The 22,691-nt window shown below is 47.6% G+C and overlaps 1 protein-coding gene across 1 annotated transcript; it reads right to left on the bottom strand.

The window, feature by feature from the left end:
* Positions 1-628: 628 nt before the first annotated feature.
* LOC140720904 (NACHT, LRR and PYD domains-containing protein 3-like) lies at positions 629-15,744 on the bottom strand. Its single transcript, XM_073035748.1, has 8 exons — positions 15,663-15,744; positions 14,636-14,802; positions 13,541-13,712; positions 13,391-13,441; positions 7,678-9,415; positions 1,758-1,844; positions 1,435-1,602; positions 629-1,270 (listed from the first exon to the last, which is right to left on the bottom strand). Exons 1-8 carry the CDS (start codon positions 15,721-15,723, stop codon positions 1,183-1,185), a joined length of 2,532 nt encoding a protein of 843 aa, XP_072891849.1. The 5' UTR covers positions 15,724-15,744; the 3' UTR covers positions 629-1,182.
* Between the last annotated feature and the right edge of the window lie 6,947 nt (positions 15,745-22,691).

Genomic DNA, 22,691 nt, shown 5'->3' on the forward strand with positions numbered 1-22,691 from the left:
GGTGGGGTCTATTGGGAGTGCGGACAGTGGGACTGAATGGGAAGGGGTGGTGTCCATTGGGAGTGCGGACGGTGGGATTGAATGGGAAGGGGTGTCTGACCCAGGGATTGTGTGATGGGACTGTGCGGAGGGATCTTCACTCTGTGTCTGACCGCAGGAGTGTGTTTAGGGACGATGTGGGGGGAGAATCACTCTGTCTGTTCCCGGTAGTGTTTGTTGGGAAAGTTTGCAGGAAGCTTCAATCTGTGTCTGACCCGGAGTTTGTGTGATGGGACGGTGTAGAGGGTGTGAATGCCGTACTTAAACTGGTATTTCATCCCCCATTCCTCTCGTAGTCCGGACCTCGGTGGAATCACGGCTGATAACAGTCTATTTTAACTGTTTGCGGGTGGCAGGAGGGTGTCAGTTACCCAAGAAGGGGGTTGGGTGGAGATGAGATCCTGGGCATCCGACCTCCCTCAGCCTGGAGCTGAGACGCTACTGTGTCAGTGTGATGCGAGGAGCTCCGACCCACTGTTGCAGTGCACAGGGTGCGGGGGGCAGCAGAAACCTCAAATAAAACTCGAGTCCGGCACGAAGATAGGAAGTTACAGCGGTTTATTGATTTCATCATGGCAAATGTAAATTAAACAATGTGTGAGCTGCTGACGTGCGGGAATAAATAAGCGGCTCCCGACTCACTCACAGTCACACACAATTAACTAACCGGCGACAACGAGTGACCGGTTGAATAATCAGTCCCGTTTCTCACCGTCACTCTGCATCGGGGAACCGATGATTATAAAATCACACTTCAGGGCCGTGTCCGGGATCGCTGCAGATCCAGGGTCACTGCCGAGGGATTTGTCCATTTAACATCATTATATCGGCCAGGCTGCCGAATGCACCGTCCTCAGCAAAGGAAGCAAAAAGATTCTCTCCCGGGAGAATCCCACCCCGAGACATTGGAGTCCTAGACGGAATCCTGCCCCCCGGTTCTCACGTGAAGGAGTTTCGAAATGCACATCCGCGGAAGGTGCGTCGCTGGAGAGCAGGCGGAAATACGTCACTCTGAGCGAGACTGGCGCCGTTCCATTAAAACCGTTGGCAATTAAACCAGGCGCGCGGCAATAAATGGGAGGGCGGGGAATTGACCAAAATGCCACTATCCCGGCGGGCGGGGATGTTCACACATTCAGATGTTCACACGGTCACTCTGAGTCCGGGTCTGGGTTCCTGCAGACATCTCAGTTCCTTCTCCCCGGCCTGACTGAACCGATTCCCGTCCAACCTGAAACAGATGGGAGAATAAAGTTGAAATAAACAGATTACACAACAGTGTCAGTAACAGGGGACCGGGGTTAATGTTTCAACAACACTCACAGACAAATATCACCAGAAAACCCGCGGATCCGCTGATATTTTATCACATTGAACATTAACACAAACACTCACTCGATCAGCTCCAGACTCGGGAGGGTCAGTATGAGGCGGCGGAGAGCGGGGACAGATCGGTCAGTCAGCGAGTTGAAACTCAGGTTCAGCTCCGTCAGTGATGGGTTTGTACTGAGAGCGGAGACGAGATCCTCGGCACCAGAATCTGTGAGACCGACATCCCTCAGCCTGGAGATGAGAGAGAGTGAGGGTGAAGGACACAGAGAGACAGGAGACGGTACAAATCCCCAGTGTTAATCAGGATCACAATTACTGATCACATTAATGTTCAGTGTCAGACACCCAGTGATTGTAAACACAATCTCCCACAATCTGATACTTACTGAAGTTTCTGTATTTTACACTCCAGGTTCCTCATAGCCGCAGACACCAGTTTCACTCCTGAATCTCCCAGGTTATTTTCCCCAAGTCTAAACACAAACAGACAAATTGATGAACAAAGTGATTCAAACCGTGGGTCTGGGGTAATCTCTCTCTCTCATATATTTAAGGAAACATTAAACCCTTCAGTAAATCACTGTTCGGAGTTCCCATCACTGTCAATGCCTCTCTCTGACCAGTTCCAGGGTATTCGCCGAATGTCAGTAATTTAGTCTGTCGGTGTGACCCTGTAAACTCCACATATTCTGTCTCATTCTCCGATGGTTAGAAATCTGTTTCTGATGTGAGAGAGTCGGGAGGGGCAGGGATGAAAGTCCCGAGGGATCTCACAGGAGGAAGGGGATGAGGAACAGATATCACAGGAGGAATGAAAATGGGAAAGGGAGATCCCACAGCAGGAATGGAGCTAGGAAAGAGATAACTCACAGGAGGAATGGAGATGGGGATGTGATCCTACCGGAGGAAGGGGGTGGGAACGAGAGATCCCACGTTAGGAAGGGGGAATGGGGAACGAGCGATCCCACAGGAGGAGTGGAGATGAGGAAGAGATCTCCCACAGAAGAAAGGGGGATGGGAAAAATAGGTCACATAGGCGGAAGGAGGGTGGGGAAGAGATCGTACAGTAGGAATGGGGATGGGGAAGACAGATCCCACTGGAGGAAGGTGAATGAGGAAGAGAGATCCCACAGGATGAATGAGATGGGAAACACCGATCGCACAGGAGGAGGGGGATAGGGAGGAGATCCCACAGAAGGAATAGAGCTGACTAAGAGAGATCCCACAGGAGGAAGTGGAATGGGGAAGAGAAATCCACAGGAGGAAGTGGATGTGGAAAAGACTTCCCAAAGGAGGAAGGGGAAAGGGAAGAGGTCGCACAGAAGGAAGGGGGATGGGGAAGAAAGATCCCACACCAGGAAGGGAATGGGGAAGGAAGATTCCAAACGAGGAAAGGGGATGGGGAACAGATATCCCACAGGAGGAAAGGAAATGGGAAAGAGTGATCGTACAGGAGGAAGGGACAAGGGGATAAGAGATCCCACAGGAGGAGTGCAGCTGGGGAACAGAGATCCCACAGGTGGCAAAGAAATGGGGATGAGAGATCACACCTGAGGAAAGCAGCTGGGGATAAGATAGCACACAGTAGGATGGAGATGGGGAACACAGATCACACAGGAGGAAGGCGGATGTGGAAGGGAGGTCGTACAGGTGGAAGGGGGAAGGGGAGGAGAGATCCCACTCGAGGAAGGGGATAGGGAAGAGAGACCGCACAGAAAAAATGTGAATGGCGAAGAAAGATCCCACACCAGGAAGGGGATGGGGAAGGAAGATTTCAAACGAGGAAATGAGATGGGAAACAGAGATCCCATGGGAGGAAAGGAAATGGGGAAGAGAGATCCCACAGGAGGAAGGGGGATGAGGAAGAGAGATTGTACAGGAGAAAGGGGGAAGGGAAGAATCGATCCCACAGGAGGAATGCAGCTGGGGAACGGAGATCCCATAGGTGGCAGAGAAATGGAGAAGAGAGATCACACCTGAGGAATGGAGCTGGGGATAAGATAGGATGGAGATGGGGAACACAGATCAGACAGGAGGAATATCACACAGGAGGATGTGGGAAGGGGAAGAGAGATCCCACAGGAGGGGGATGGGGAAGAGAGACCCCACAGGAGGAAGGGGGATGGGGAAGAGAGATCCCACAGGAGGGGGATGGGGAAGACAGACCCCACAAGAGGAAGGGGGATGGGGTAGAGATCCAACAGGACGAAGGGGGATGGGGAAGAGAGATCAAAGAGAAGGAAGGGGGATTGGGAAGAGAGATCCCACAGGAGGTAGGGGGATGGGGAAGAGAGATCCCACAGGAGGAAGGCGGATGTGGAAGGGAGGTCGTACAGGAGGAAGGGGGATGGAGAATAGAGATCCTACAGGAGGAAGGGGGATGGAGAATAGAGATCCTACAGAAGGATGGGGATGGAAAAGGGAGATTCCAAAGGAGGAAAGGGAATGGGGAACAGAGATCCCACAGGAGGAAGAGGAATGGGGAAGAGAGATCCCACAGGAGAAATGGATCTGGGAAGAAAGATCCCACAGCAGGAAGGGAGATGGGGCTGAGTGATCCTACCGGAGGAAGGATTGGGGCGGGAACGGGAGATCCCACATTAGGAAGGGGGATGGTGAACGAGTGATCCCACAGGAGGAATGGAGCTGGGGTACAGAGATCCCACAGGTGGAAGAGAAATGGGGAAGAGAGATCACACAGGAGAAATCGAGCTGGGGATGAGATATCCCACAATAGGAAGGAGTTGGGGAACACAGATCACATAGGAGGAAGGCGGATGTGGAAGTGAGGTCGTACAGGAGGAAGGGCGAAGAGGAGGAGAGATCCCACAGGACAAAGTGGATTTGGAAGAGATCCCTCAGGAGGAAGGGGATGTGGAAGAGACACCCCGGAGGATGATGGGGAATGGGGAAGAGAGGACCCACAGGAGGAAGGGAGATGGAGATGAGAGTTCCCATAGGAGGAATGGGGATGGTGCAGAGAGATCCCACAGGAGGAAGGGGATGGGGAACAGATCCAATAGAAGGAAGGGGAATGGGGAAGAAAGATCCCGCACCAGGAAGGGGTGGGGAAGGAAGATTCCAAAAGAGGAAACGGGATGGTCAAGAGCGATCCCACAGGGGGAAGGGTTTGGGTGAAGAGAGATCGTACAGAAGGATGGATGGGATGCTGAAGCGAGATACAACGGGATTAAGAGGGACGGGAACGAGAGTTTCCAAAGTAGGGAGGGCCGTGGGCAATTTTAATCCCACAGGAGGAAGGGGGAAAAGGAAGAGTGATCCCACAGGGGAAAGGGGGTTGGAGAAGAGTGATCACACAGAAGGAAGGATGAGATACAGAAGAGAGATCCCACACGAGGAAGGGGTATGGGGAAATAAGATTCCACACGAGGAAGAGATGCGGAAGAGTGATGCGACAGGAGGAAGGGAGAATGACGAAGAGAGATCCCATAAGGCGAATGGATCTGGGGAAGAGATATCCCACTGGAGGAAGGTGATGGGGAAACGAGGTCCCACAGAAGGATAGAGGATAGGGAAGAGAGATCACACAGGAGGCATGGAGCTGGGAATGTGATATCCCACAGGAAGAAGGAGATGTGGAATACAGATCGTACAAGAGGAAGGGGATGGGGAAGAGATATTGTACAAGAGGTATGGAGCTGGGAAAGTGATATCCCTCAGGAGGAAGTGAGATGCGGCTGAGTGATCCTACCGGAGGAAGGATTGGGGCGGGAACGGGAGATCCCACATTAGGAAGGGGGATGATGAACGAGCTATCCCACAGGAGGAATGGAGATGAGGAAGAGATATCCCAGCAGGATGGCGGATAGGGAAGAGAGATCCCACAGGATGAAGGGGATGTGGAAGACAGAACCCAACGCAGGAAGGGGAATGGTGAAGAGAGATCCCAGAAGAGGAAGGGGATTTTGAAGATTTCCGACAGGAGGAATAGAGCAGAAGAAGAGAGATCCCACTGGAGAGAGTGGAATGGGGAACAGAAATCCGACAGGAGGAAGGGGATGGGGAAGAGAGATCCCACAGCAGGAAGTGAATGGGGAAGCGAGATTCCAAAGGAGGAAAGGGGATGGAGAATAGTGATCCCACAGGGGGAAGGGAAAGGGGGGAGAGAGATCCCACATGAGGAAGGGGAATGAGGACGAGAGTTCGTACTGGAGGAAGGGAACGGGGAGGAAAGATCCCACAGGAAGAACGGAATGGGGAAGAGATTCAACAGGAGGAAGGGGAATGCGGAAGAGAGATCCCACAGGAAGAATGGATCTGGGAAAGGGATATTCCACAGCAGGAAGGGAGATGGGGCTGAGTGATCCTACCGGAGGAAGGATTGGGGCGGGAACGGGAGATCCCACATTAGGAAGGGTGATGGTGAACGAGCGATCCCACAGGTGGGAATGGGGAAGAGAGATCACACAGGAGGAATGGAGCTAGGGCTGAGATATCCCACAGGAGGAAGGAGATGGGGAACACAGATCACACAGGAGGAAGGGGGATGGGGATGAGAGTTCCCACAGGAGGTATGGGGATGAGGAAGAGAGATCCCACAGGAGGAAGGGGGTTGGGGAAGATAGATTCTGCAGCAGGAAGGCGGATGGGGAGGAGAAATCCCACAAGAGAAAGGGGATTTGGAAGAGATCCCACATAAGGAATAGACCTGTGGAAGAAATATCCCACAGGAAGAACTGGAACGGGGAAGTTAAATTCCACAGGAAGAAGGGAATGTGGAAGAGAGTTTCCCTAGGATGAAGGGAAATGGGAAAGAGAGATCCCACAGAAGAGGGATGGGGAAGAGAGATACGACAGGAGGATGGGTATTGGGGAAGAGATATCCCACAGCAGGAAGGAGATAGGGAACAGCGATCCCATAGGAGGAAGCCGATGTGGAAGAGAGATCCCACAGGAGGAAGGGGGATGTGGAAGGGAGATCCCACAGTACGAAGGTGATGGGGAGGAGAGATCCCACTGGAGGAAGGGGCTTTTAGGAAGAAAACTCCGACACGAGGGAGGGTTGTGAGCAATTTTGATCCCACAGGTGGAAAAGTGATGGGTAAGAGAGGTCCGACAGGAAGATTGGGGATGAGGAGGAGAGATCCCACAGAAGGAAGGGTATGTGGAAGAGAGATCCCACAGGAGGAAGGCAAATGGTGAATAGAGATTCAACAGGAGGAAGGAGGGTGAGGAAAATAGATCATACAGGAGGAAGCGGGAGGGGAGGAGAGATCCCACAGGAGGAAGGGGAATAGGGAACAGAGATCCAAAAGATGGAAAGTGAATGGGAAAATGAGTTCCCATAGGAGGAAAGGGGATGAGTAAGAAAGATCATATAGGAGGAAGGGAAATTTGAAGGTCAGAACCCACAGGAGGAACGTGGATGAGGAATAGAGATTCTGGAAGTGTAAGGGGGAAGGGGAGGAGACATCCCACAGGAGGTAGGGAATGGGGAAGATATCCCAAAGGAGGAAGTCGAATGGGGAAGAGAGATCACCCAGGAGGAACGGGGACTGAGAGGAGAGATCCCACGGGAGGAGAGGGGATGGAGAAGAGAGATTCCACAGGAGGAACGGGAATGGGGAAGACAGATCCCACATGAGGAAGGGGGTTGTGAAGAGAGATCGCTCAGGAGGAATGGGGATTGGGAAGAGAGATCCCACAGGAGGAAAAGTGTTACCATGTAAGGAAGAGATGTCCCACAGGAGGATCGGAGGGAAGAAGGTGATCCTGGAAGATTGATTGTACGGTATGGGTGTTATGAACCTAGGATTATAATCGAGGACATTTGCCCATGGAGTCTGGCTATCTGGTAGTGAGCACAGTCACACAGGTTGACTGATGGTGATAGTCACAAACGGTGAAGGGCAGGGGAGGATAATCTCACAATGGTATTTTTTTCCTTCTCACTGGGAAAGTCTGCTGATAGTCTCTTGTCCCTCATAGGGAAGGGGGTGTGAATCTCTGATCCACCTGCTGCAGTCAGTGTCGGTCTGGGTGTCAGTAACAGTGAGAAAGAACATTGTCAATGGACGTGTCACAGGCAGCGAGAAACACGGGCATTCCTGTGATTTACTACCATTAAACCAATGGTCGTTGTTCACCGATCTGATGAAGTCTCCAATATCCCTTCACAAGGAACCACAGAACCCTCCCGTCCTTGGGGAATTACTGACTGATCCCCTGGGCATTTGTCACAGTTCTTTACTATTTGATTTATTACAGTTTTACACAAACACTTTTACAATGAAGCAACACAATGGAACAGTTTCACAGTTCACAGTGAGAAATAAATCAAGTTACCTCAACTCCTGGCACTTGTGCAGCCCGGGTCCCAGCCTCTGGATTCCTTCACACTGAATATAGCAGAGCTGCATTTGAAGGGATTTTATTGTGTCACAGAGTCCGATGACACGAGACAGGACGGCGCAGTCAATCGGGGTCAACGCAATCCCATTGAACGAAAGTGTTTCCACAGATTCCAGTGCGGCCTGAGCCAGTCCACGATTCTGAGACTCAAACAGGTAGTGCAATGTGTTCAGGTGTCTCCTTTTACTAGCTTCACTCCCCGTGTTTCCACTCTGGCGTTCAACCTCCTCCTTCACCCAGTCAATCACCCGGCAGGTTGTTTCATGAGGAAATGGACCCAGAAACTCCTCCAGGCTCCGAGCTGTCATTGGGGAGGAGAGACCAGCAACAAAACGGAGAACCACCTCAAATCGCCCATCAGTCGTGTTGTGGGTTTCAGTGAGAAATTTCAGGATATCCCCGGGATGTGGATTTAGGAATTGTGCGACTGCAGCTACAAACTCTTGGATGGTGAGGTGTGGGAATGTGTACACCACGCTCCGGGCAGAATCCTCTCTCTCCAAAAGTTCCATCAGGAACCCGGACAGGAACTGGGAAGGCTGCAGATTGTACTTGATCAAATCTCCATCTGTAAACACAATCTTCTTCTCAGACACTCCTCTGAAGGCCATCTGACCAACCCTGAGTAACACATCACGGGGGTTCTCAATCTCACGGCCGTGGTTTTTCAGGATGTCGTAAATATAGTAAGAGTACAGTTGGGTGATGGTCTTGGGAACTCGCTGCGGGTCCCTGACTCTTTGTGTGAAGAAGGGGCCCAGTGCCAGAGCGAGGATCCAGCAGTAGGAGGGGTTGTAGCTCATGGTGTACAGGATCTCGTTCTCCTTCACGTGCTTGAAGAGAGCTGCCGCCACCGTCTGATCTTCAAAATGTCTGATGAAATATTCCTTCCGTTCCTCACCAACAAATCCCAGGATTTCAGCCCAGATACTGATCTCTGCCTTTTCCAATAAATGTAACGCAGTGGGGCGGGTGGTCACCAGCACTGAACTCCCTGGGAGCAGCTTGTGCTGGATTAAACTGTACACAATGTCAGACACCTTGCACTTGAATTCAGGATCTGTGCATGTGGACCGAGGTTCTGTGTCTCTCCGACTGTCATCAAAATCAATTATGTCGTTGAATTCATCCAAGCCATCAAATATAAACAGCAATCCCTCTGGGTTCTTCCAGACCTCTCTCAGGATATTCCTGAAGTAAGGATATTGATCCAGAATCAGTTCCCTCAGGTTTATTGTGCAGTTAATGGAGTTTAACTCCCGGAATTTGAAACTGAAGACAAACTGGAATTGTTGGTATATTTCCCCCTTGGCCCAGTCATAAACGATCTTTTGTACCATTGTTGTTTTCCCGATCCCCGGGACTCCGGCCACTGCTGCCGAACTCCCAGATTTGGATTTACTTCGGGAAAAGCTGCTCTGGAACAGCTGATCCATCCGGAGTTTTTCCAGGTGTCCACGGAGAAGTTTTTCTCTCCACTCCTCGTGGTCTCTGCCTCTTGCCAGCAGCTCATGTTCCACCAGTCTCCGATCTCGAACAGTAGAAATGACCGTGAGCTCAGCGTATCGATCAACTAGCTGGAAAACCTTCACCTTCTCCCTCATCAGGATCGTGTTCGCTCTCAGTGTTTCAGTTTGTGTCCGCAGAGACTCCTTGTGTTTCTGTTGAACATCTTCCATGTGTACAGACAGTGGACAAACTGTTAGATGCCTCAACTCAGAACTCAGTATTTAAGCACACAAGAGTCATCTCAAAGCTGTGCATTGATTGGATTTGTCAATGGATGTTCGCACAGTAAAGTAAATTCGATTAACAGACCCCTGACTGGACAGAGAGGCCTGGTCCAGATAAACACCAGATCATCACATTCCCACATTAACTGTGCTGTGAAGGTGAGTATTTCCCTGGTACATTACTGACCCCCGACTGTCCCGTACTGGACATCCTCGCACAACTCTCACACCCTGGATGGGTGTGTGGTGTCCCACAGTGTGCCAGCACCCTGTCAGATGTGAGGTCTCACAGGCTGTCAGGACCCTGTCTGAGGTGTGTGGCGTCTCACAGTGTGTCAGGACCCTGTCAAGCGTGTGTGGTGTCTCGCAGTGTGTCTGGACCCTGCCAAGTGTGTCTGAGGTCTCAGAGTGTGTCGGGACCCTGTCAGGGGTGTGTGGGGTATCATAGTATGTCAGAACGCTGTCAAGTGTTTGTGCAGTCTCACAGTGTCTCAGGAACCTGTCAGGGGTCTGTGGGATCTCACAGTGCGTCTCGACCCTGCCAGGTGTGTCTGGGGTCTCACAGTATGTCAGGATCCTGCCAAGAGTGTGCGTCAACTCACACTGTGTCAGGAACTGTCTCACAGTGCATCAGGATACTGTGAGGTGTGTTCGGTGTCTCACAGTTTTTCAATACCTAGTAAGAGGTGTGTGATGTCTCACGGTGTGTCAGGACCCTGCCAGAAGTGTCTGGCTCACACAGTGTGTCAGGATCCTGTTAGGCGTGTGTCGGGTCTCAAAGTGTGACAGGACCTTAACAGGCATGTGTGGGCTCTCACAGTGCGGCAGGACCGTGTCAGGGGTGTGTGGGGTCTCACAGTGTGTCAGGACCCTGTCAGGTTTGTGTGGGTTCTCAGACTGTGTGAGGACACTAACAGGCGTGAGTGTGTCTCACAGTGTGTCAGCAACCTTTCAGGGTTGTATGGGGTCTCGCAGTGTGTCAGAACCCGGTGGGAGTTGTGTGGGGTTACAAGGTGTTTTAGGACACTGTCAGGGTTGTGCGGTGTCCCACAGTGTGTCAGGACACTGTTAGGTATGTTTGTGGCCTCACAGTGTGACAGGACCCTATCGGGGGTGTGTGGGGTCTCACACTGTGTCGGAACCCTCTCTGGGTTATGTGCGGTTCACAGTGTGTCAGGACCTAAGAGGGGTGTGTGGGGTCTCACAGTGTGTCGGAACCGTGTTAGGGGTGTGTGGGGTGTCACAGTGTTTCGGTACCCTGTAAGGGGTGTATTGGGTCTCTCAGTGGGTCCGGACCCTGTCAGGGGTGTGTGCGGTCTCACAGTGTGTCAGGAACCTGCCAGGGGTGTCTGGGATCACACAGTGTGTCAGGATCTTGTCAGTGGTGTATGGGGTCTCGCAGTGGGTCAGAACCCAGTCCAGGTTGTGTGGGGTCTCACAGTGTGTCAGGACACTGTCAAGGGTATATGGGGACACACAGTGTGTCAGAACCCTGTCAAGAGTGTGTGGGGACTCACAGTGTGTCAGGACCCTGTCAAGAGTGTGTGGGGTATCACAGTGTGTCAGTACCCTGTCAGGTACTTGTGGGGTCTCACAGTGTGTCAGGACCCTGCCAGGAGTGTGTGTGGTCTCGCAGTCTGTCTAGATCCTGTCAGAGAGGTGTCAGATCTCACATCGTGTCAGGACCCTCTCAGGGGTGTGTGGGGTCTCTCAGTGGGTTCAGACCCTGTCTGGGGTGTGTCTGCGGTCTCACAGTGTGTCAGGATCCTCTCAGGTATGTGTCGGGTCTCACAGAGTGACAGGACCCTAACAGGCATGAGTAGGTTCTCACGGTGTTTCAGGACCTTGTCTGGTTTGTGTGAGGTCTCACACTGTGTCGGGACCCTAATAGGCGTGAGTATATCTCAAAGTGTGTCAGGACCCTATCAGGGGTATGTAGCGTCTCACTGTGTGTCAGGACCCTGTCAGAGGTGTGTGGGGTCTCACACTGTGTCAGGACCCCGTCCGTGGTGTGTGTTTTCTCACAGTGTGTCGGGAACCACTCAGTGGTGTGTGGGGTCTCACAGTGTGTCAGAACCCTAGCAGGGGTGTGTGGGGTCTCACAATGCGTATGGACCCTGCCAGGGGTGTGTCAGGTCTCACATCCTGTCTGGATCTTCTTAGGGGTGTGTGGAGTATCACAGTATGTCAGCACCCTAACTGGGGTGGGTAGGATCTCACAATATGTCAGGACCTTGTCAGGGGTGTGTGTGTGGTCTCACACTGTGTCAACGCCCTGCCAGGTGTGCGTGGGGTCTCAGGACCCTGTCAGGGAGTGTGCGGGCATTCCAATCAAGTATTCGGGAGTAACAGACACAGTAAGAAAACTTAGATTTTTGAAATGTTTAGAGAATGTGACAGTGGTAGAAATAATGTTCTTCAATAATCAGGGAGAGAATCTGTTTCATATTCAGAAATGGGTGTGGGAATTTCACTGCCGTGACTGTTCCCTCGGCAAACAGCATGAAGAACATTGAAGAACAAGTTTGCAGGCAAATTGTCGAGAATTACCAAATCCTTAGTGTAGGAAAATGGAGGGGTTTTATTGTCTGAATGTGGACTGGAAAAGCATTAACACAGGTGACAGAAACGAGAGCAATTTGAAAACTTTATCTGATACCATTTCAAAACTAACATCTTTTGGACTTTGTTCTTGGAAATGAGACAGGCTGAATGAGGGTGTTGGCCAAGATTCCTTATATTACTGTTCAAGGGCTTCGAGTTATCAGTTAAAACATGGACTAATGTAAGATTAATACTTTTTACAATACCTTCTTTGCTTCGCTCTCTCCTCTAATAAATGTGCAGTTGAGTGATCCAACTCAGTCTGCGATGATGAAACCTTACACTCACTTGAGCCCATGTACTGCCCCGGGCTCCATTTTCACCGACACAATGTGCTTACGGATGTAGTGAGTTTCTTATCCAGACGATCACAATTTAATTAATTACAATATTATTTATAGATATTTTCAGTCCTTTCCACCTCTTTGCCGCAAGCTTACAACCCTCGGTTTCTCTGCCCTAACTTCCATCTCTCACACTTCCACAGTATCCACCACACATCACATATATTTCAGCTTCTATGGACAGAGCTGAGGATTTTTTCCCCATCACACCCTCAGTAACACTGTCTCCTGATGGAATTCCCAGGATTATTAAGTGGGAAATTGAACGGGATAACTTTAGCAGTGTTTGCACTAAGACGTTGCAGATGTGAACAGAGTGGGGTTCATCTGCTGTTATGGGATTAAACAGAATAGTTGTCGTGTTAACACGAGGAAATCTGCAGAAGCTGGAAATTCAAACAACAACACACACACAATGCTGGTGGAACACAGCAGGCCAGGCAGCATCGATAGGGAGAAGCGCTGTCGACGTTTCGAGCCGAGACCCTTTGTCGGGACTAGTTGCAGTGTTACCTGCTTTTCTCATTAAATGGATGCTGTCATTGTTATTCTGCGACGGGAACTTCAATGGATTCCCAATTCTAAAAAAAAATGATAACCTGTAGGAGCTGAGGGAGTTTAGAAAAGTGATTTAGGATGAGGGCTATTCCGGGGGTTGGGTGGTTGTAGGGATATAATTTCACCTTTCGGAGTAAGAAATTTCCCATAGTTTCGCTCCTCAGATTGCCCTCTTCTCAATTCCGACCCCGGTGGAGGGATCTGTAGTTGCAGGACCCAGAGAGGAATCATCCCTTTCAGCAAAGCCTCCAACTCTCTGCGTTTTTCCTCATGCTGTCCTGTGAAAACTCTCCCTCCAGCAAACATTTTTCCATGTGTCTCACTGTGCGCTGTGTCACGGTGGAACATTTACCCGATCAAATCCCCGTGACTCAACAACGACATGGCCCTACACAACATCAAACTTACCTTTCAGTTCCCTGGGAATCTCTGGTACGGGTCGACGGACCAGAACACAACCTGTTCAGATTTAAACAATTTGAGGAATTGAAATGCGTCAAGTTATTAAGTATGTAATTCTTGATTCCAAAATTAAATTAATCTCTGATACTCTCTCACCATGTTCCTGTATTTCTTTCAGTATTTTGTCCAACTTTGGGACACCAATCCGCATTTTCACAAAGGTTTCCCACATCACCCTCCGGGCGCGGGAGCCTTTCTCCATCACTAGGCTCAGGAGGAGTTTAGAACTGTCCGCCCGCTCTCTCTTATCAGCGAGATCAGAGATTTTCTGTGAAGAGTAACAGTGAACATATTGGGGACTGACAGATTCACACAGAAAATGAGAAGTAAATGATGTGCTCTGTAACGGGATCACACTGAGCAGTCACCCGGATGGGTGCTGATCCTGTCTGGACATGGACTGTACATTCTGAGTGCAGAGCATACGGAGGGACATTCACCGTGAACCTGGTCCACCAGTCAATGAGATCCTGGCTGGCCTGTGACCGTTTCATTGACGTGGCTCCAAATACATAAATAATTCCTCACCGGATTTGACGGTGTAAAACAGAAATTTGAAAATAACCATCACAGATGAAGAAAGAAGTCAGGAGGGTTTTTGTAATAGAGTGAGCAGTCACAGGGAAGCTGTAGAAAAGATGATGTGATTCCTCTCCTCAGTCCGCCTGTGTCCAATATGACAGCGGATTACCGGCTGACTCCTGATGCCTTTCCTTTGCCTTTTCCAGTGGAGGTTTATTCAGTGATTACACATTAAAACATGGCAGTATTCTCCGATCCACACTGTCTGCAGTTACAGATTGTGAAACAATCATCTCCACCCAGAACAGAACACATTCGAGCTCCTGTGGCGATCACAGATAATACCCTAGTTCTCAGTGACATCCTGCTGTCACGCTGCACGGACTTCCGAAAGCGAAACAACCTGGCATATTTCCACTTAATCTCCTTTATTCTAAGTCCATACAGCTGCTGCTCACTCTTAACATTCAGCAGCTACCCACCAGTCTGCCGCGTATTTTCACCTCTTTCTATCACTGGTTCAGATTCACATTTTGTTTTGTAATTGTATGTATAGTATTTATTTTCCAACTGTTCGTTTATTTAATTTAATATCCGATGAGTCAGAAATCGGACACCCATCAGTCCTGTGAAGAGTGAAAATTCAAACCCATTCTCTCTCCCACTCACCCGATGTTCCTCTCCGCTGAACTGATACTCGGCCGTTAACGCCAGGCTCACTCCGTGCACCCCTCCTTCCATCGCCTGCTCCAGCCTGTCCCGGTAGAAGTCCGTCAACTGCAGCAGCTGGAAATCATCCCAGCTTGCCAGGAGCTCGGTGATCACTGAGCTCGGACCTGTGAAGGAAAATGAGGAGCATTATTGGGCAGGAACTTTCTCTCTGGAACCTAAAGATGATGCACTAAGTGACCAAGCAGCCCGAAATATATATATATATAGGAGGGGAGTTGGGGGTGGTGAAATGGGCGCGGACCTGGGAAGAGCAGAGGAAAATTTCTGCCGGCCGGGGCTGAAGAGGCATAATTCCATCCATTGAAGGCTGTGTCCCTGGGAATATACCTCTCTATTTGAAAAGGCTTTGCTTCTTCCTGGGAATATAGTAACCCATCACCATGACTCTCCTGGTTCTGCCCATCACCACCGCTTTGCTCTGGGTTACTGTCTGCCTGCCTGGTCAACCCCTTTCTCAGCAAATCTCTGGATTTCTCACAAAGTGCTCAGGCTACTCAGCATATCAGGCAGCATCTATGGAGAAGAATAAACAATCGACGATTCAGGCCAAGACCCTTAATCGGGACTGGAAATGAAGGGGACAGAAATTCTAGATATTGCCACATTTCTACTCCATGTTGTCTCGATCCGAAACGTCAGCTGTTTATTTCTCTCTATGGAAGCTGCCTGACCTGGTGAATTCCGACAATATTTTGTGTGCCTTTGTGTTGCTCAAAACTTTCAACATCTATAGAATGTCTTGTGTTCTGGAATACTCACTGTTTTAATATGCATCACAATCTGCGAGAGGAGCTGGAAGAAAACAGTAATTGTACCCTGTCCACGTGTGACTGTGCTTCCCCCAGAAATGTTAACAGTCTCTGCTCAGTCCCCTCACAAATAATTTGGGAATTGACGATATTGAATTAAACCCAGACACAGAGTCAAGGCAATATTTATAAATTAAAATAATTCGCCGACATACCCGTGACCTTTTCTGATGTCGACCACACTGGAACTCTTCCGATGCCCGCTCCTTGAGCCATTTTGAGGGCAGCTGTGATCGGATTTTGATGCTCTGTTCAAACAAAATTAACAGGAGGTTCAGACATTAACTGTGGTGTAAAGGAGAACATTGTTTTGCTTTTATACTGAGGAAAACACTTCCAAATATCTTGGGCCTGTCCACTGAAGCCTTGACATGACCTGCTCCACCTGTGCCCATCCACCCACAGTCAGACAATGTCCATTTCCGATCTCTCCATGGATTGTACACTGCACCAGGATTCTCTGGGGTATCTACTCTGCCTGTTATATTGCAGACAATTCCCTTTTAGGAGCGAATCTGGTGTCTTGGACTGGGAATGATGTGTCAATGGAATGCGAGGCAGGTTGAGCAAACAGCCCCCACTGTGTTGGTCCTCCTACCACTAGTGGTGCTATGGTGAGTAATGGACAACTGTTACACCAGGGTGGGTTGAAGCTTTTCTGCTGACCAATGTGACATCTTTTCCTCTCATCAATGGATTACACAGATTTCTCTGTAATACCTGTTCTCACCGTCTCCTTTCAGTTTAACATCGCCTGGCAATGATGCTTCAGACAATATGTGGTTTGATTCTATGTAGAAAGACTGTGACATCCTGAACAATGCAATCGGCCCTCCTCCCCCCCCCCCCCCCCCCGCACCAAACACACACACACAGCATCGCAACATCTTCTCCTGAGCCACTACATTTTCTCCTGTACGACTTTAAGAAAATCATTAGCACTTAAACTCTGGTCAAGCTTTCATGTCACCTGGCTATTATCAGATAGTTAAATGGCACCTTGCTAAACACAATGTCGACCCCCGTACATCCAAAACAACCATAAATAAAACTGGAATTATTCAACAAGACAGACGGTATGTTAACATTTCAGGTAGAAGACGCTGTATTAGAGCTGAACCAGTGTGTAGGAACCATGCATCTGTTCTCTACCTGCATTGTATTCTATGTTGTTTTTTTATGATGCTTTTTATGGCAACTAGTCACATCAGTCGGGGTGTGGTAAACACAAAGGGAATCAGTTACATATTTGTGCTTTGCTCCGTGCGGTACACAGCTGGGAACTGACCGATGTCATATATTTTATTATTATCCATTCAAATACGCTGAACTGACACTTGGAGACACTTCAGTTTCCTCGCTTCAAGATCGTATGTTTGCTGATTGCTAATAAAGTATCGAATACTTATCAGCGACTTTGGTAACAATCATCGTTGGAGCTGACGGGACGCCAGGAAAGTAGAACAAATCCGTGGGGGGTCGCCAGCAATGTCAACTTGGTTTGGTTAGAATTCACCGCTACGTTATCAACAGACATTTCTCAATCTGCCGATCATTTAAAATATTCTGAGGTACTTCAAGAATACTTTGCTTCAGTATTCACAGGTGAAAAGGACCTTCACAATTGTGGGGATGACTTGTAGCGGACGGAAATGCTTGAGTGCATAGACATTAAGAAAGAGGATGTGCTGGAGTTTTTAAAAGGCATTAATTAGATAAGCTGTCGGGCCCGGTTGAGATATGCTCCCCGGCTACTGTGGGAAGATTGCTGAGCCTCTGGCGATGATCTTTCCATTGTCAATCGTGTGTTGAGAAGGACCAGAGGTTTAGAAGGTTGCAAATATCGTTTCCTTGTTCAAGAAAGCGAGTAGAGATAGCCCACTAAATTATAGACCAGTCAGCAAGTTGAGTGAGTGTGTTGTTGTGGAAGATTCATAGAGACATGATTTATGAGTATTTGGAGAGACATAAACTGATTAGGGACAGTCAGCATGGCTTTGTCAAGGGCATGTCATGCCTTATGAACCTGAGTGAATTCCTTAGGGATGTAACAAAACATGTTGATGAAGGTGGAGCAGTGGATACAGTGTATATGGATTTCAGTAAGCCGTTTGATAAGGTTTCCATTGCAAGGCTCGTTCAGAAATTAATGAGGCATGGGATCAAAGGGGGCATTGCTTTGTGGATACAGAATTAGCTTTCCCACAGAAGTTGTAGATGCTGGAATACTGCATGGAAGATGGTAACCCTTGGTGTTATGCAAGGTTCTGTTGTGGGACCCCTCCTCCTTCTGATTTTTATAAATGACCTGGATGAGGAAGTAGAAGGGTAGGTTAGTACGTTTGCTGATGACACAAAATTTGGGGATGTTGTGGATAATCTGGAGGGTTGTCAGAGGTTACAGCAGGACAACGATAGGATGCAGAACTGGGTTAAAAAGTGGCATATGGAGTTCAAACCCAGATAAGTGTGAAGTGGTTCATTTCGGAAGGTCAAATTTGAAGACAGAAATTAATATTAATGGTAAGACCCTTGACAGTGTGCAGGGTCAGAGAGATCTTGGAGTTTGAGTCCATAAGACACTCAAAGCTTCTGTGCAGATTAACAGTGTTGTTAAGAAAACATATGGTGTGATAGCCTTGATCACCTGTGGGATTGAGTTCAAGACCAGTGAAACAAAGTCCAAGCTATATATGACCTCAGTTAGACCGCACTTGGAGTACTGTGTTCATTTCTGGTCACCTCACTAGAGGAAGGATGTGGATACTGTAGAGAGAGTGCAGGGGAGATTTACAAGGATTTTGACTGCATTGGAGAGCATGTCTTATGCGAACAGGTTGAGTGAACTTGGTCCTCTCCTTTTTCAGCCACGGAGGATGAGGTGACCTGATAGAGGTTCATAAAATGATGAGAGGCATTGATCGTGCTGAAATGGCTAACACGAGGGGTCATAGTTTTAGGTGCTTGAAGTAGGAGGTACGGGGGATGTCACAGATACTGGTGGGACCATGGATTGCACTGCCAGCAACGGTGGTAGAGGCGGACACAATACGGTCCTTTGAGGAACTCATAGATAGGTACATGGAGCTTAGAAAAATAGCGGGCTATGCTGTAGGGCAACTCTAGGCAATTTCTAGAGAAGGTTACATTGTCAACACAACATTGTGGGCCGAAGGACCTGTAATACGCTGTAGATTTCTGTATTCTATGTTTTCATGTTTTATTGTTTTACAACATTCAATCACATTGGCATTAATGTGGCTTTTTTGACGCTGATGAACATAAAAGTGTCAGAACCACGGATTCAGCAGCGCAGTAGATACGGCATGCGCTTGTGAATATGCACATGACAGCTAATTATGATTTCATTTTGATAGTATTTAACTCAATACTTGTCATCATAGTGTTTGCCGAGTGTTGAACACAACAATTCTTCGCTGCGTGCTTGCATTCGACCTGAGAAATTGAACTGTCGAGTCAAATGAGTCTGAAGACTAGCGGTATTAGTTTTATATTTAGTTGCTTTTTTCAGCCGCAGTGCAGGCTTCGTTTTCCATTTGAAAGTCTTAGTCATCCGCCCTGTTTGGCCTAGTGTTTATTGTCTTCTTTTCCCTGTAATATTGTTCGCATTAAATTCTGTGAACTATCGACCTGCGTCAGTGTCTCTCACTCCGTACTTGGGCGATATCCGAACCGAGTGACAAAAAAGACGTTTCAAAGTGGAAGAATCTCTGTAAAGTGATCAAAATTAATTCTGAATATAAAACACAAAATGACTGATTGCGTAAGCATTCCTCCTCCTTTAATATGACACAGCAAGTCAGTACTGGTGCAGCCAATTGGTTTTAGAAGTCACATTATTATTTAATTTGAGATCTGTTTTTGGACACCTGTGTGCAGTCAAGATGTCTGAATTGATTGTGGTAAGACTACAAATGTACCTGGAAGTTTCAACTGTTGGCGAGTCAAACCACACCCTGAAGACAGAAGAACACTACAAGGAACTCCGTTAAAGAGTTATTGAAAAGTACATGTCAGGAGATTGACACAAGAAATTTCCATGTCACTGAATAGCCCTTGGAGTACAACTAAGTCAATCATCAACAAATGGAAAGAAAATGGCACAGCCCTAGATCTGCCTGGAGGAGCTGTCCTCAAAAACTGAGTGAACTTACAAGAAGAGGACTGGTGAAGGAGGCCACCAAGAGACCTATGACAACTGTGGTGGAGTTGCAAGCATCAGTAACAACAATTGTTACCTGGGTGCTTCACCAGTCGCAGATTTATGGGAGAGTGGCAAAGCGAAGGACACTGTTGAAAAAAAAACAAAAGAAGAACACATGAAATCTCGGGCAGAGTTTGCCAGAAGACATGTGGGAGACCCTGGATGTTCTAAGGTCGATGAAGCCAAAACTGAGCGCTGCCCATCAGACTAAATGCAATATTTGATATAAGCCTAACACTACACATCATCAAAATCACACTGTCCTTACCGTGAAGCATCATGCTTTGGGGATGTTGCACTACAGCAGGCCCTGGAAGTCATGTGAAGGTAGAGGGTAAAATGTATGCAGCAAAATACAGGGAAATCCTGGAAGAAAACCTGATTTAGTCTGCAGGAGAACTGAGACTTCGGAAAATATTTGATTTGCAGCAAGACAATGACCCTAAGTGAAAAGCCAAAGCTATACAGGAGGAGGTTAAAAACAACCAAAGTACTGTCCTGGAGTGGAGTATTTGTATAAGCTTTCCAGATCAGTTTCAGACCGTGGTGTTATGCCAAAGGAATACGTTAATATAGGCAGAGCCAACGTGTTTATTGCTTTTGTTATATTGTTACTATTCAGCTCTGTTTGGCAGACTTTTTTTAGCCCTGAAGTAAATTCTGTTGAATGATTTCTCTTTTTCACGCTGTGATCTATCTCCTTTGCTTGTTGATATCCTAACTATACTTATTTAGGATATCATATCCTAAATCCATAGGATTCATATTCATGTATCTGCTATATTGAATCCTGATGATCTGCCATATACTACTAGCTCCACTGCGCCTTTCGTAATGTTTATGTTCTATGCTTCTCTCGTCTAAAGCTAATGTTTATATCTTTGGAAATTAGTTCCGTTATTTGAATTAGTTGCTTTACAGATGCAACAGTGAATATTTTCAAATCATTCTCTATAGCAGATGCGTCAAGCTATAATAGATAGATAGATAGATAGATAGATAGATAGATACTTTATTCATCCCCATGGGGAAATTCAACCTTTTTTCCAATGTCCAATACACTTGTTGTAGCAAAAAACTAATTACATATAATACTTAACTCAGTAAGAATATGCTATGCATCTAAATCACTAACTCAAAAAGCATTAATAATAGCTTAAAAAAAAGTTCTTAAGTCCTGGCAGTTGAATTGTAAAGCCTAATGGCATTGGGGAGTATTGACCTCTTCATCCTGTCTGAGGAGCATTGCATCGACAGTAACCTGTCGCTGAAACTGCTTCTCTGTCTCTGGATGGTGCTATGTAGAGGATGTTCAGGGTTTTCCATAATTGACCGTAGCCTACTCAGCGCCCTTCGCTCAGCCACCGATGTTAAACTCTCCAGTACTTTGCCCACGACAGAGCCCGCCTTCCTTACCAACTTATTAAGACGTGAGGCGTCCCTCTTCTTAATGCTTCCTCCCCAACACGCCACCACAAAGAAGAGGGCGCTCTCCACAACTGACCTATAGAACATCTTCAGCATCTTACTGCAGACATTGAATGACGCCAACCTTCTAAGGAAGTACAGTCGACTCTGTGCCTTCCTGCACAAGGCATCTGTGTATGCATGTTTTCCTGTTTTTCTCCGATTAGGTAAATTAGAGAGCGGGTTTAAAGCCAGACAAAACCATAGCAGGCTTAGCGTTTCGCTCAAGAAAATGCGTACATTTATTTTGATAACAGTTTTTGTTCCTTTGCAGTTGTTAGTAGGTGATTATTGTACGTCAATGCTTCGTCAGATGTTGTAGATGTTTCACAAGTATTCGGTGTATATTTTAGGAAGTTTTGTTAACCACGAATGAGGGGCAGAGTCAAATGTTCAATTTTTTTTTCATAGTCAATATAAAAGCATAAAAGACTTCTGATTTTCCTCCAGACTTGATATAGAATTACATAATCTATTATCAGTTGATCCTTAAATCCCTTCATAACCTAACAGTATCCATTCTGCCTTTCTGTAAGTATATTCTGGATACGTCAGTGACTGGTTATTAGTTGCGAAATGCACGGTTATAATTTTATGTATAAAATTGTCTTATTATTATTAAGAGCCAATGATAACATCGTAGATGACCATTCAATAGTCTTATAAATACAGAACTAAAGCTGTCATTAAGGCTGGTGGTACATACCTTCAGCCTTTTCTATCTTCTGTCCCATGCGAGTATGAAAGAGAGAATGTTTGAGGTGGGTTAGGGATCAGCAGCAAAGCTTTGGGCGGGGGAAATAGCATCTTGCTAACTTGATTCACTTCTTCCAGCGGGTGACAAAAGTGATGGATGAAGTTACACGTGGATATTGCCTACTTGGATATTAGTCGGGTGTTTGACAAGGTTCCACATGGGAGTCTCATAGAGAAAATTAACATGCTTGGGAACTAAACTTCTGGATTCATAGTTATCTTCCCCATAGCAGACAGAGGCTTAACCTGGCTGGCGATCTTTGACCAGTGACGTTCCACGTGTACACATATGTCCCTTTCCCTAAGACTGGCCTCAAAACCTACCCAACAGTGCTCTGGGAATTGCTGTGCCAGAAACGAACCAATCCCACCCCACCCACTCACGATTTTTAATTTAGGAAGGGAATAATTACTGGTGCTTTCAATGAGACTCGCTTCCCAGTGATCCTCTGTCCATCCTGGCGAATGCACTTCCCTCAATTCATATCCCAGAAATGCTCTCCTCATCTGGACAGCTGCATTTCCCCCGATACACATCCTAGAAATCCTTGAAACAGGTAGTACATTTCCTGTAGGGGGGACACGGGTGCCCTACTGCCTCATGTACCACACCCACACATTTTCCCTCTCCTCTGACCAATATCTATGTTTCTCAACCTCCAACAAAGCCTCACATTTACCCTCCTCTGTACCACATTCTGAGAACACATCACCCTTACATTTCACTCACCCACTC

The sequence above is a fragment of the Hemitrygon akajei genome, unplaced genomic scaffold (genome assembly GCF_048418815.1).
Source record: "Hemitrygon akajei unplaced genomic scaffold, sHemAka1.3 Scf000048, whole genome shotgun sequence".
Taxonomy (NCBI): Eukaryota; Metazoa; Chordata; class Chondrichthyes; order Myliobatiformes; family Dasyatidae; genus Hemitrygon; species Hemitrygon akajei.